Genomic DNA, 16,286 nt, shown 5'->3' with positions numbered 1-16,286 from the left:
ACACACACACACACACACACACACACACACACACACACACACCCAGCGTACATAATTTCAACACAAAGTGCAAACATTTCTACCAACATATTGAAATTGTTAGTTGGTGTCTGACAACCAATATATATATATACAGTACAAATCCCATTACACTTCATCAGCAGCCAGGCTATATCTCCCATACATTCTTGTCCGAGGTGTCGGGGTGTGGGTGGGTGTGGGGGTGTGGGGTGTGTGGGGCTAAACTTCAAGCAGCAAAGGTTATGAGGTTAGGTTCAATATTTCATTCTCTGATGTATGAAGTTGAGAATAGATTTTTGTGGTGGTGCTGGCGATCGTATTTTAAACCAAGTCTGCCTGAATACCCAAGAGGTTTATGTTATACTCGATGGTGTAGTGTTTGTCCTCGGTTCTAAATCAAAGCCAAAAACAATTAGATTCTGTATGATGAGGGAAAGTGTTTGTTGGTGAAATAAAAGTAATTTTTTTTTCTGCAATGATAAAGTGAATATATGATTTTTTTTATTTGTTGTTTTGTTGTTGTATAAGAACCGTTTGGTCTTATTGTTATTGTTGTTCTTGTTTGACTGAATTAATTTGTTCTTTGTTAGTAGTGTTGTGTTAGGTTAGTTATATATCTTGACTTTATTGTATCTGTAGTTTGCTAATTTGTTCGTTGTTGTTGTTGTTGTTGTTGTTGTTGTTGGTGGTGGTGTTGGTAGTGGTGGTGGTGTTGTTGTTGTTGTTGTTGGTGTTGGTGTTGGTAGTGGTGGTGGTTGTTGTTGTTGTTGTTGTTGTTGTTGTTGGTGTTGGTAGTGGTGGTGGTGTGGTGTTGTTGTTGTTGTTGTTGGTGTTGGTGTTGGTAGTGGTGGTGGTGTTGTTGTTGTTGTTGTTGTTGTTGTTGTTGGTGTTGGTAGTGGTGGTGGTGTTGTTGTTGTAGTGTTTAGCCTAAGTGTTCCTTGTTTATGTTGCTGTTGTTGTTCTTTTACGTCCGTTTTGAACCTTATTTATGTTGTTGTATCACCTTCACCCTTATCATTGTTGTTGTTAGTGTTGTTGTTGTTGTTAGTGTTGTATTTAGTAAAATTGTTCTTTATTGTTCTTTATAGCGCCATTATAACCTGACAACTAAATAACGCCATTATAACCCCCACAATTAAATAACGCCATTATAACCACAATTAAATAACGCCATTATAACACGACAACTAAATAACGCCATTATAACCCTGACAACTAAATAACGCCATTATAACCTTGACAACTAAATAACGCCATTATAACCCTCACAATTAAATAACGCCATTATAACCTCACAACTAAATAACGCCATTATAACCCTCACAATTAAATAACGCCATTATAACCCTGACAACTAAATAACGCCATTATAACCCCTCACAACTAAATAACGCCATTATAACCCCTCACAACTAAATAACGCCATTATAACCCTCACAACTAAATAACGCCATTACAACTCGCAACATAATTAGTTCCGACCCTCGCAACACTAGGGAGTCATAACCTCGACTTCACAGTTAGGGGTCACGCCAAGCCTTATTTTCTACCAAGTCGCCTCTCTGTGTGCTAAAATTCCTAACAGGTTGTAAACATAAGAGCCCTCATTGTGTGCGTGGCGGGCGGCCTCTCCACCCAGCTCATTAGTTTGCCCATGCGAGTTCACATCTTTCCACGACCATTTTTCTTTAATGGGCGAGAAATGGAAACTCTCCTGATTTTGACACAACCTTACGTGGCCAGTTAGTGTGTAAAGTGGAGAGCTTTTATCTAATATAGAAACTTATGTGCCTAGTGGCTCTTACTGCACCTGAATAATTTACATAGTGGAATATATTTTTTCCCTCGGAGTAGAAGAACGAAAAAAAAAAATTAGATTACACTTGTAGAAATAAAATGTTTAACTTTTATTCTCTTTGTTGCCGCAGGTGACGCTGGTAAAATGGAACGAACCGTATCAGAAACTTGCGACATGCGACTCCTCAGGAATCATCTTCGTCTGGATAAAGTACGAGGGCCGCTGGAGCATCGAACTCATAAACGACAGGAACACACCAGTGACCCACTTCTCCTGGAGCCACGATGGTCGGATGGCGCTTATATGTTACCAGGTGATACCATTCAAGTGAGCTGGTGTCTAGACTAGGGACGTGTTGTTGTCTCTGGCTGATGGTATTCCGAGGTCTTACAAAGTTTATTGAAGTCTGTTTTTTTTAGTTTAATATGTGTTACAGTATAAGAAAGTTGTATTGAAGGTATTTATGTATTTATTTAATTCTGAGGCGATTTATTGTTGATTTTGTAGTTTATTTATTTATTTTTTACTTATTTTGATGCTCTCCTTTTATATCGGAGAGCCATAAGTTCTAACACAATAAATGAGACGAGAAAATGCGATAAAGCTGATAGCTGAAATAAGTAAAAACCTTGTATGATTTTTACAAGTTATTATTATTAACAACATTTTACAACACCTGTCATATATAGTTATTAAATATATAGGTGTAAGTTTTTATGAAGCGAAAATAGTAATGAAAATATGAATTATATCTCGTAATTTTTTTGTCGATAAAGAATGAAATTACCACAGGAAGGGACTACTAGACGTGTGATTAAGACGTAGGTGGTTGTATCAGACTGTATCTTAATATGTTGCCACAGTTAACATAGACATAACAAATATCAATAAATTACGTTTAACATTTTATTTAGATACAGATTTTGAAGAATAAAATAAATGAATGGAAATTTTGTTAAGGCATGTTTGGTTTAGAATGGATATTTCGTTAACAGCCATTAGAGTTACGAATTATTGTATGGAACATTTGATAGAGTTTACGGTTCCGGAGGTAGAGAGAGAGAGAGAGAGATTAGGATGAGAATTAAAATTAAATAAAAGAAAACGAAAAGAATTAGAGATAATAAGAAAGTTAGTAAGAGAAAGTTGCTATGTATTTCAAAGAGTGAAAGAAAAACATTTAATCACTCTAGCCTGAAGACTGGGAAGGAAGGTACACTGAGATGGTCAATAATACAACTCATAGTTTAAACTTGTGTGCTGACGAACGCTCCGGGGTTGTAAACATTACCGCTCACGCCTCATCATACACCACAACCCTGAAAAATCTCTGTTCATATAAAATAACATAATCTTTTCAGAGATTCCGTTGTACATGTCAGGTACATTGACGTTCTATCACAGTTTTACCGCAACTCTCTTGTACATGACGGCGAGTAATTTGCATTTTTCTCAAACGTGTAAATAACGCCGGGCTCATCCACCAATACTGGCTATAACTCTCACATATTGGCAGTCTATTTTTCTCTTATATTTCTTATGTCTGTGTGTATATACAGTACTGTTTATGTGCACTAAATAGGGATGATTGTCGACCACCCATAACTTATCTGTGTCATAAAATAGAAAACAAAAAAATTAATACCTGTAGTTTCAAACCTAACCTAAGCCAACCTAACCTAACCAATTTTAGTAGCTTATGGTATTAAACGACGCCTTAAATGAAACCGAGGAAATATTCACATATGCTCATTAATTTTCATTGAATTATAACAATAAAGCAAAAAGTTATCGATTCCCCAAAAACTGCAGTTGTCTTTTAAGGCTTCATAGCCGATACTTCTATTTTAGTGACACACACACACACACACACACACACACACACACACACACACACACACACACACAGACACACACACACACACACACACACACACACACACACACACACAGACACACACACACACACACACACACACACACACACACACACACACACACACACACACACACACACAAACACACACACACACACACACACACACACACACACAGACACACACACACACAGACACACACACACACACACACACACACACACACACACACACACACACACACAGACACACACACACACACACACACACACACACACACACACACACACACACACACACACACACACACACACAGACACACACACACACACACACACACACACACACACACACACACACACACACAGACACACACAGACACACACACACACACACACACACACACACACAGACACACACAGACACACACACACACACACACACACACACACACACACACACACACACACACACAACACACACACACACACACACACACACACACAGACACACACAGACACACACACACACACACACACACACACACAGACACACACACACACACACACACACACACAGACACACACAGACACACACACACACACACACACACACACACAGACACACACACACACACACACACACACACACACACACACACACACACACACACACACACACACACACACACACACACACACACGTAAATCAATTGACATATTTAACCTTTTCACACTTGTTTCTTATAATATACTTGTGGTAGAGTTTGTTTAATATCGTCTGGTGTTTCCCATCGTTGATGCAAAGTTTGGCAGCAGGAACTATGTGCCATCATATCAGATAATTTTCATGGTAATTTTTTCTTTGGTTAGTTAGAAACAACAACAGCTATTGTGGTATATAGAAAAATATTATTCGTTTTAATTCCGACTTTAAGGGAAAAAAAAAGTAAGTGAAACGTGATGGTTTAGACCCGGAGAGTTTAATCCTAATTTTTGTCCCAATACAAATTCCCTGCAGCCAAGCGTCTGTGGTAACCCGACCTTGTTTCATGTTAATGTGTGTGTGTGAGCGCCTGCAGGACCAGATAATCCTCGTGTTATAATGAAACTGATGAGTTGTCGCCGCGAGCGGAGTAATTCTCTCCCGGAGATCACATGGTGGGAAGCTCACCACAGAAAACGTAATTACCGGTAGGGGTTGTTTTTATTTGTTGTTGTTGTGGTGAGGAAGCAACTTAGTGGGGATGAAAAAAATGGGTTAGCTTAACTATTTCCGGAGGTGTGAAGAGATTACATTTACTTGCTCTGTTCTTAAGAGAAATTTTGGTGATTGGTTATATACCGCTGTGGGATTTTCAACAATATACCATATATTTTCTATATTTAGTATTACATAATATACAAATACTCATGTGTGAGAATTAAGGTTATAGTTGTCTTAAGAACATAGAAAAAACCCTCAAATTCAAGACGAGTTTTATTTTTTTTCCTATAAGAGCGAGAGGTGGTCGGAGAGATATTGTAGGTGATAATATTAATCTTTCTGGCATTTTTTACCAGATACATCACCTTGATTGACTTAGGTTGTGTGGTATAGTATTGGTGAGGTAAAGTTCAGCCTTTTAGGTTAGTAGACTATCTCGCTTGTATTACTATGGAAGACATAGGGCAGTTCACCTTACAGTTTCGTGAAATTCTGCGCCATAAATGTTGACCTCGTATACTGTACTGGCTTAAGACCGCAATGAGCAGTAGCCGCTTATTCTCTCTCTCTCTCTCTCTCTCTCTCTCTCTCTCTCTCTCTCTCTCTCTCTCTCTCTCTCTCTCTGAGACTAACATCCTAATTTCCTTTCTAACTAATTAAGATTTCCACTAATTTACTTGATCTATTTCACCAAATCGAACATTAAAATACACGTAGGATTTCTACACTAAGTTTCACGAAATGAAACTATTTTTGCGCTCCTGTTCGAAACTGTACCGCAGCCAAATGAGACGTCAATTACACATGTATAGGTAGACAAGCAGTTCACGGACTTGTTCCATCTGCTCAAAGTCTCAGACGAGTAAACAGACTTTTGTTTCGTGAGTGTGACATCAACCTAACAGAAAACACCAACAATGAAAACTCACAATATTCTTTTTTTATTTCCCAGATCTGAAAAAACTCATTAACCTCAAATACACTTATTAATTGTATTACCGTAACTTATCAAAATAAATACCTGTAATTGGTATTTTATTTTTTACTAAAACACTACACTATTGCTCTCGCTCACCCCCTCCCTGTCCACTCTCAACACCATCCAGAGGACACAGTCTGGCTCGTCATGACTTTAACACAGGTAAATTACACGTAGGTACATTTCACCTGTAAGGATTGGGTAGGTTAGATTGGGTTAAAGTAACTTAGGTTAGGTTAGCTTTGGTCAGCAAGGGTTAGGTCAGTTTAGGACATCTTGGGTTTGATGAGCACAGTTTGGGTTAGGTTAAGTTAGGTCATGATCAAAATAAATTTAGATCGTCTTAGGTTACGTTTCGTTAAGTCAGGTTAGGTTAGGTCAGGTGAAGTCAGGTCAGGTCAGGTCAGGTTAGGTTAGTATAATTTATGCCATGTTAAGTTCCGATGCTGAGATTTGTATTATATTTTATTCAAAACCGTAAAATATCTTGTTAAGGAAAATAAAATATTAAGTTATTGATGCTACACTCTACCTCAAGCTTAAGGTGGTGATCATCTTAATTATTATGACCAATAATTGTTTGATATAATAATGTACAAGAGATAATTATTTTACATCTCAGAGAGACTAGGGCAGAACAGGTCAGGGTGGAGTGACCTCATTGAAGTTATCACCAAGACATTACCAGGGATGTAGGTCACCCGGCCACCCTGTGTGTGTGTGTTGGGTCACCAGGTTGCATTCCCGCTATATAAGCCCAGAAATAATGTCCTTCTCCCATCAAAAAGTAGATCAATTTTTATGTGAGGGAATTGAATCATTCCCCTTAAATTATGTTAAAATCAGTTTTCCATCACTTGAAAAATGAAGAAAGTGACTTACTTCACTTTAGGTGAATTTAAAGTAAACAACTCGTGCTGACACCATGTTTCAGGCCACCACCCCCCACTTCTTAGTTGAGGTCACAGAGCATATTACTCCCACCCTGCCATGAAAATCTCTGTGTAGATATAAAAGATTATATTCCCTTTAAATGAACATAAAGATCAACTAAGTTCCGTCGTTATGAAGTAAAAAAATATAGATCAGATTCTTTCTCATTTGGAAAGAGAAAACAAGTCACTGTCTCCCTTATCTGGGTTCATAATTCGGTTCGTAATCCTCTCAGTCAGAACCAGGAATCATATTACATTTTGTTTTACTGTGAGCCAGATTACATCCTTCAGCTGAGCTATAGAACGAGGTCATGTTCCTGGCTTCTTTTAAAAATATTGTCGAATTGTATTTAATATTTGTCAACCTTCTCCTGGTTATATCATATTACTCTTAAAATTAATAGTGGCGTACACTGAAGAAGACGCTGCTGTCAGTGAACTGTTTACCGATAGTAACCTTTGATGTTCGTCTGGGATCTTTATTCGACCTCTTACCGTTTTACATTTTATATCGGCCAATGTACTCAATAATGTACTCAATAATACTCATCGGTCTTGGGAGAAAAGTGTGTGCAGGTACAGACACATGACTGATTATATAATATAATTTTAAACTGGACTGTATATAGATAAACACTTAACTGTGTGTGTGTGTGTGTGTGTGTGTGTGTGTGTGTGAACAAGATAGATCAAACACAGTAAGCAAACACGGCTGAAGACTGGCAGGTGGGTTGGTTGTTAGGTAAAAGGTTTAACTACTGCAATTTGAAACAGAAAATATATTTCATAGCTCAAGGTCAAAGGTCAGGTCACATTTCTGAACTGTGGTGAAGTCCTTGTTGTGGCAGCAATGTTTCTAGTTATTTCTGTTTGTGTTTTAAACTGTGTGTGTGTTTATGCAAAAGCAGAGTTGGTGTTTATTAAATGAATATTTGTGGCTGGCTGTGTGTTGTTGGTCCATTATATTTGACGTTTTGTTATTTTTATGGAAGTAATTAATCTAATATGTGTAAGTAGATGTTTTCATTAACTGGCAGGTTAAAATTATTATCATTGCTTTGTATATTCTTCAAGTTTTCATGGGTCACAAATTTATGCGTAATTTATTGATTAATTGGAAATTCACACACACACACACACACACACACACACACACACACACACACACACACACACACACACACACACACAACACAAAACCACACATCCTTGACCACCGAAGAGGTCAAGACGTACCTAGCGCTCCTCTCCGGAGCAGCCAGGTCAACAATTATGCAGCCCATACCAACCCTCTCCCCTGAACCCTCCTCCCCCACCGGAATATCAACAAGTTCTCGCCTGAAGTTACAATTTCATTTAGGAAAGGAACAGAGACCAGTGTTAACAGAGGTGAACAGTGGTGAACAGTGCTTAGAATCGATGAGAACAACTCAAGCAGTAACATCAATACACCAAGTTACACCTTCACACAGTGAGGTCCCAACCAGTGATAACGGCCGGTGAGACAACAACAACCAGCGATGTGTTAATCCGTCTACGATAGGAAAGGACTAGGACCACACCTCACTCATATAACACCATCTGTCAGGGAATTACTACACCATTTCCCTCATAACACCATCTGTGAGGTACTACAACGTCAAGTCCTCATAACACCATCTGTGAAATTACTACACCACGTGAGGTCCCTCACACCATCTGTGAGGTACTACACGTGAGCCCTCATAACACCATCTGTGAGATTACTACACCACGTCAGGCCCCTCATAACACCATCTGTGAGAGTATTACTACACCACGTGAGGTCCCTCATAACACCATCTGTGAAAGTAATTACTACACCACGTGAGTCCTCATAACACACACCATCTGTGAAGAATTACTACACCACGTGAGGCCCCTCATAACACCATCTGCGAGATTACTACACCACGCCAGGTCCCTCATAACACCATCTGAGAACTACTACACCACTGAGTTCCTCCCTAACACCATCTGGGAGGGGGAGTTACTACACTACAGAGTTTGCTGTTCAACACCTACATTAATCTGTATTTTCACTGTATGTTCCTTTCCTCTGTAATGAAGGCTTTGTTAAACCACCAATGTATGTAGTCATTTTATGTCCAATATATATTTTAGCCATCAGGCTCAAATTTTCAATAAACCGTTAATTAATGTGTGTGTTTATTACACAATATTTCCATTCAGTTCAAACGTTATTTTCATTTTCTTAATTTTCGTGTCACTTCGTTAGGTTAGGTTAGGTTAGGTTAGGTTACAAACATTGTGTGAAATATTTTCGTTTTGTTGTATATGAATAATACTTTAAAAAGGTTAAATTGCACCAGATTAAATTTATTTTTTCTTCCCGTTTGCATCTTTGTTTAGATAAAACTTACATACATACATACATACATACATATTTACATACATACATACATACATACATGCATACATACATACATACATACATACATACTCAGGAGTTGTGACAGACTTGTGAAACAGGCAAATGTAGTACCCATATTCAAAAGGAGACAGAGCATCAGCGTCAAACTATCGGCCGATCAGTTTGACGTCGTGAAATTTCTTGAATCAATTATAGCAAATAGCATTCGATCGCATTTGAGAAAAGCAAATTATCTACGACTTCAAAAAGGGTTTACAAAGGGAAAATCTTGTCTAACAAATCTGCTGGCGTTTTTAGAAAGTCTTCGAGATAGTAGATAATGACGATAATTACGATGTTATTTACTTGGACTTTAGCAAAGCGTTTGGACAGAGGCTTCTGAGAAAATTAAGGCTCATGGTATCGAGGGAAATTCTAAATTGATAAAATCTTGGCTCACCGATAGAACACAGAGGGTCAACGTAGATGGTGTCAAATCTGAGTGGGGCCAATACCAATGGGGGTTCCTAGGGTCAGTTCTGGGCGCACTCTTGTTCATAATCTATATAACATCTAGATACTTGGATCAGCAGTGACATACGCAAGTTTGCGGATGACACCAAAATAGGGCAGATTAATTCAGGGCAGGATGCAAATGCAACAGGGAGGATTTAAATAAACTGTAGGAGGAGTGGTCAGAGAAATGGCAAATGAAATTCAACACCAGCAAGTGCAGTACTTGATATTGGTGAGAACAAATACTGTCAACGTATACAGCCTTAACAACATTAACCTAGAAAGGTCGACTTGTGAAAGAGACTTAGGGTACTTGTAAGCCCGGACCTACGGCCTAGAAAACAGTGCGTTAATGTTCGAAATAAGGCAAACAGAGTATTAGGTTTTATATCTAGAAGTGTAAGTACAAGAGTGCAGAGGTCTTATTGCAACTATATCTTAAGCTAGTCAGGCCGCACCTCGATTATGCGGTTCAGTTCTGGTGCCCTTATTATAGAATGGATATCAATTCACTGAGTCGGTGCAGCGAAGAATGACGAATATGATTCCGACTTAGAAATCTTCCATATCAAGATAGGTTAAAAGCAAACTTGCATTTCCAAGAAAGACGAAGAGGGAGATATGATAGAAGTATTAAGTGGGTGAAAGGAATCAATAAAGGGAATATAGATAAAGTTCTTATAATATCCAAGGATAGGACCTGTAGCAACGGATTCAAGTTGGATAAGTTTAGGTTTAGGAGGAGATAGGAAGAAACTGGTTCACAATAGGGTGGTGGACGAGTGGAACAAGCTTAACAACTTGTACGTAAGAACATAAGAAAATAACGAGTCTACAATAGGCCGGTTGGCCTGTGCATGGCAGCTCCTGTCGAGAGTTACTACCACTCTATATCATCCATGAATCTATCTAGTCTCCTTAAACTTCCCAGAGTTCCCGCACTTACTGCAAAGTTGCAAGCTTGTTCCACTCGTCCACCACCCTATTTGTGAACCAGTTTCTTCCTATCTCCCTAAACCAAACTTATCCAACTTGAACCGTTGCTCCGAGTCCTATCCTGCTCGGATATTATAAGAACTTTATCTATATCCCTTTATTGATTCCTTTCACCCACTTCAATACTTCTATCATATCTCATCGCAGATATGTTTGTAGTAAGTGCTGGAACGATCCTCTAAACTCCCTTCCTTCCCTCCAAGTCCCTAATTCTCCCGTACCCTCTCCTCCGTCCCTAACCTCTCTCACCTCACCCTCCCTACCACCTCCCTGACCTCTCCCTCAACTTTACCTTAAGGCGCCTGGGTTTTCCAACACAATTTTCCTGCCTTCTGTTGAACTAGTAATGCTCCACGGTGACCACATATATACATACATACATACATTCATACATACACACACATCCATACATACAATTTAATCATCAACAAAGCTATCGACCTCGGGTTTCGAAGAAGTCTTATACCATGGCTTACCACTTCCTCAGTAACCGACGTCAAGCTGTACGCTTCGAGGGCTGTCTCCACCTTTCAGTCACTCACCTGTGGCATCCCCCAAGGCACCAAGATGGGACCACTATGCTTCCTTATGCTATCAGTAATGCCCCAAGAGAAACCCCTGCTCGCTGGAAATATGTCGACGACTCCAATTGGGATCAGCGTCAACAATTCTGCCCCGACTATACCGCCCTTCAGGATTTATTGAACAGTCTCCCAAAACTGGGCCACCAACAACCACGTCACCATCAACCATACCTAGACCATGGTTATGTACATCAACCTCCTCCGTACGTTGTCCCACCCCTTCCATTACTTTGGGTCCCAACACACTCCAGGTTGTAGATTCCACTAAGCTCCTCAGCGTCACCATAGACAACAAATTAAATTGAAACCACACGTCAGTGAAGTTGTAAAATCCTCCAGTTTCCTGCCCCACCTCCTACGCCGACTCAAGTCCCTTGGACTCTGCACCCGACCTCCTCAGTGTTTACTCAACATTCATACTTCCCAAGCTCACCTAAGCCTCCTCACCTGGTCTCTCCCTAAATGCCACACAACGTAAACACCTGAGAAAAAGTGCAAGGAGGGCATGCAAGATTATTCTCTCCCTTCCTACCCACATATCAAAGCGCTCAACACACTGACCCTCTCGGCTCTCACTGACCATCACCACGACCTCATCTGCAAATTTGTTAGAAGCTTCTGCACCATCATCGACACCGGCCTACTACCACCTGAGATCCTCGCGAGAATTTTTATTCGACACCACAATCGCATCTAGCCCATACGAGCACAGAACTGATCGCTATAAGAACAGCCCAGTCCCAACATTGCAAAATTATCAATAACTTGTAATCAACCAGTGTATTCACCCCAGTCAATCTTACTTTTGCACTGTCACTATGTTGAAATGCCCTGTAGTTTGACCTTCTCCCCACCTAGTATTATATATCATATTTGTATCACTTATGTTACTTGTATATTATTTGTCAATCAAGAGACCCATTCCCAATTATGTAACTCTATATTTTCAGCGTCCGGCTGCCATGCTTCTTCAATGAACCGTTAATTATTATTATTATTATTATTATTATTATTATTATTATTATTATTATTATTATTATTATTATTATTATTATTATTATTATTATTATTATTATTATTATTATTATTATTATTATTTACACAAATATACATACATTCATACACACACACATACATACATACATAATAATAATAATGGATCCCCCTCCAAATCGAGGATGGCGTGAATTTGTTTAAGGTGTAGAAGCTGTCGCCAACACAACAACCACACCCTGAGTTAGCGAGTTGCATGACCCAGTGTCACGGAATAGTTTGAGAAGACCGGGCATTGGCTAACCATTATTACCCTGGAACACGATCCGCAAATCCATAAACATCCAGATTCCCAATTACTGCTGGGTAGACAGAGGCAAATGGCGTAAAGAAACTTGCCCATAGTTTCACCCTGCCCGAGGAGCGAACTCGGGTCCACTCGTTTGCGAGGCGAGGATAATGATCATTACATCACAGGTCGCTATATATATATAAATACATACATGCATGCATACTATACCGTCTACCATCGTCGTTGATAGACGTCATCCTCAGCACTCCAGGAGCCGGCAGGGATTGCCTGTGACAATCCCCCAGCCCCTCACCACCAGGACACCAGTGCAAGGATTGTTGGTCAACTCACCACAAGTAACATATAGTGACAATTTTAATTGATAAATAATGGAAACAAAAGTGTTGACAGTGGAAACAACAGTGTGATACTAGACGTGGTATGTAATGTTTACACACAATTACTTAATTTGTTAAAATAAAAATGGAGGCTTACTCAGCTCCACCCTATCCCATTCATAAGAAAACTAAAAAGAATAAAGTTAGTTTTTCCTCCCTTAGCTTTAGCATTAGTCAAATTAAAAAATAGGCATAAAATACCAGCATTTGATGGTAATTTATGAGCGCCGCAGTAATTAACGAGGAGTAAATTTACTTAGTGTCGTTACAATTCAAAAAATTATTTCGAAAAATGTTTGGCACTTAAATTTACACAGAAATTAAAGAATTTCCTTGGAGTTAAAAATCTGGCAACTGGACGTTAACTACCCCCCACCAGTGACCCGAGATCGTCTATACTGTACTGTAGTTATCGTCATAATCCTAAATAACTTAAATGATTGTTGATAAAGTAGAAAAATTTCACATGATTGCTTTTAATTGACGCTTGAAATTATAAGCTATTAATTATCTCCAAGAAATGTTTGTTAGCAAGAACTATCATTTTCCCCAGATGACGTCACCACAGAGCAGGATAAAAGATTCATTTACTCAACAGTTGTTTACATATTTAGAATACATGTTAATAAATCTTTGAGCATTTTATAATTTTTTCGGGATTTTTTTTTCCACAACTATCATATAAAACAACGTAGCCTATAATCACCTTTATTTAAACAGCCTCCTCACGCACTATTGCCTGGTGTAACGTCACTATATATACCAGCCTTGAAGCCTATTAACGTTACTTCTAGAAATATTATTCACCTCTGTAGTTATCCTTGAAGAATTTATTATAAAGGGAAGAGACAAAGGAAAAGTGGAAATATTGTGTCGCCAAGAAGTAAATGTGAGAGTGAGCAGACGAGGGAAAGATGAGAGAGAGAAGGAGAGGTGAGAGACACAGAAGATGAGAGAGAGAGGGAGGGAGAGGTGGAGAAGGAGAAGATGAGAGAGAGGAGAGGGAGAGGTGAGAGACACAGAAGATGAGAGAGAGGAGGGAGAGGTGAGAGACACAGAAGATGAGAGAGAGGGGAGGGGAGAGGTGAGAGACACAGGAAGATGAGAGAGAGGAGGGAGAGGTGAGAGACACAGTAGATGAGAGAGAGAGGGGAGAGGTGAGACACAGTAGATGAGGGAGAGGGAGAGGTGAGAGACACAGAAGATGAGAGAGAGGGGAGGGAGAGGTGAGAGACACAGAAGATGAGAGAGAGGAGAGGGAGGAGGACACAGAAGATGAGAGAGGAGGGAGAGGCAGGAGACACAGAAGATGAGAGAGAGGAGGGAGAGGTGAGGGTATATAGAAGATGAGAGAGAAGGAGAGTAGGAGACACAGAAGATGAGAGAGAGGAGGGAGAGGTGAGAGACACAGAAGATGAGAGAGAGGAGGGGAGAGGTGAGAGACACAGTAGATGAGAGAGAGGAGGGAGGGAGGTGAGAGACACAGAAGATGAGAGAGAAGGGAGAGGAGAGAGGAAGGACAGGGGAAGACAGAGAGAGAGGGGAGGGAGAGGCAGAGACACAGAAGATGATAGAGGAGGAGGAGAGAGGAGACACAGAAGATGAGGAGAGAGAGAAGGGAGAGGGGGTGAGACAGAAAGATGAGAGAGAGAGAGGAGAGGTGGGAGACACAGAAGATGAGAGAGAGAGGGAGAGGAGAGACACAGAAGACAGAGAGAGAGGAGGGGAGAGGTGAGAGAGAAGATGAGAGAGAGGGGGAGAGGCAGGAGACAGATGGAGAGAGAGGGGAGGGAGGTGAGAGACACAGAAGATGAGAGAGAGGAGGAGGTGAGAGACATAGAAGATGAGAGAGAAGGGAGAGGGGGGAGACATAGAAGATGAGAGAGAGGGAGGGGAGACAGAAGACAGAGGGGAGAGGAGGGAGAAGAGAGACACAGAAGATGAGGGAGGAGGGAGAGGTGGGAGAGACACAGAAGATGGAGGAGAGAGAAGGGAGAGGTAAGAGACAGAAGATGAGAGAGAGGGAGGGAGAGGTGAGGACACAGAAGACAAGAGAGAGAGGGGAGGGAGAGGTGGGAGAGATGGAAGAGCGAGAGAGAGGAGGGAGAGAGGTGAGAGACACAGAAGATGAGAGAGAGGAGGGGAGAGGAGAGGCAGAAGATGAGAGAGAGGAGGGAGAGGTGAGAGACATAGAAGATGAGAGAGAGAAGGAGAGGGGTGAGAGACATAGAAGACAGAGAGAGGAGGAGGAGGTGAGAGACAGAAGATGAGAGAGAGGAGGAGAGGTGGAGGACACAGAAGATGAGAGAGAGGAGGAGAGGGAGAGACATAGAAGACAGAGAGAGAGAGGAGGGGAGAGGTGAGAGACACAGAAGATGGAAAGAGAGAGAAGGAGAGGTGGGAGAGACATAGAAGACAGAGAGAAGGGAGAGGAGAGACACAGAAGATGAGAGAGAGGAGGGAGAGGAGAGACACAGAAGATGAGAGAGAGAGAAGGTGAGAGGTGAGAGACACAGAAGACAGAGAGAGGAGGGAGAGGTGAGAGACATAGAAGACAGAGAGAGAAGTGGAGAGGTGGGGAGAGACACAGAAGATGAGAGAGAGGGAGAGGTGGAGAGACAGAAGATGAGAGAGAGAAGGAGAGGTGAGAGACATAGAAGATGTAGGGAGAGGGGAGGGAGAGGGGTGAGAGGGACACAGAAGATGAGAGAGAGGAGGGAGAGTGTGAGAGACATAGAAGATGAGAGAGAGGAGGGAGAGGGAGAGACACAGGAAGATGAGAGAGAGAAGGAGAGGGTGAGAGGACACAGAAGACAGAGAGAGAGGAGGGGAGAGGTGAGAGACACAGAAGAAGGAGAGAGAGGAGGGAGAGGTGAGAGACACAGAAGATGAGAGAGAGGAGGAGAGGTGAGAGACACAGAAGATGAGAGGGGAGAGAGGAGGGAGAGGTGAGAGACACAGAAGACAGAGAGAGGAGGGAGAGGAGAGACACAGAAGATGAGAGAGAGGAGGGGAGAGGGAGACACAGAAGATGTAGAGAGGAGGGGAGAGGTGAGAGACACAGAAGATGAGAGAGAGGAGGGAGAGGTGGGGAGAGACAGAAGATGAGGGAGGAGGAGGGAGAGGTGGGGAGAGACACAGAAGATGAGAGAGAAGGAGAGGGGGAGGACAAGAAGACAAGAGAGAGAGGAGGGAGAGGGAGAGACAGAAGATGAGAGAGAGAAGGGAGAGGGTGAGAGACACAGAAGACAGAGAGAGAGAGGGAGAGGTGAGACACAGAAGATGAGAGAGGAGGGAGG

General features: G+C 41.1%; 1 protein-coding gene across 1 annotated transcript in view; it reads left to right on the top strand.

The window, feature by feature from the left end:
* Nucleotides 1-1,949: 1,949 nt before the first annotated feature.
* Nucleotides 1,950-16,286, top strand: part of LOC121853312 (tubby-related protein 4-like) — a gene marked incomplete at its 5' end in the record, with an annotated part of 46,539 nt that continues 32,202 nt past the window's right edge. The window contains one exon of the mRNA XM_042347364.1: nucleotides 1,950-2,132. Coding sequence (XP_042203298.1) covers nucleotides 1,950-2,132 — 183 coding nt within the window. The remainder of the gene's footprint in view (nucleotides 2,133-16,286) is intronic.

The sequence above is a fragment of the Homarus americanus genome, unplaced genomic scaffold (assembly GCF_018991925.1).
Source record: "Homarus americanus isolate GMGI-L3 unplaced genomic scaffold, GMGI_Hamer_2.0 scaffold43009, whole genome shotgun sequence".
NCBI lineage: Eukaryota > Metazoa > Arthropoda > Malacostraca > Decapoda > Nephropidae > Homarus > Homarus americanus.
The sequence above is the reverse complement of the archived record's forward strand: the minus strand, read 5'-3'. Positions and strand labels throughout refer to the sequence as shown.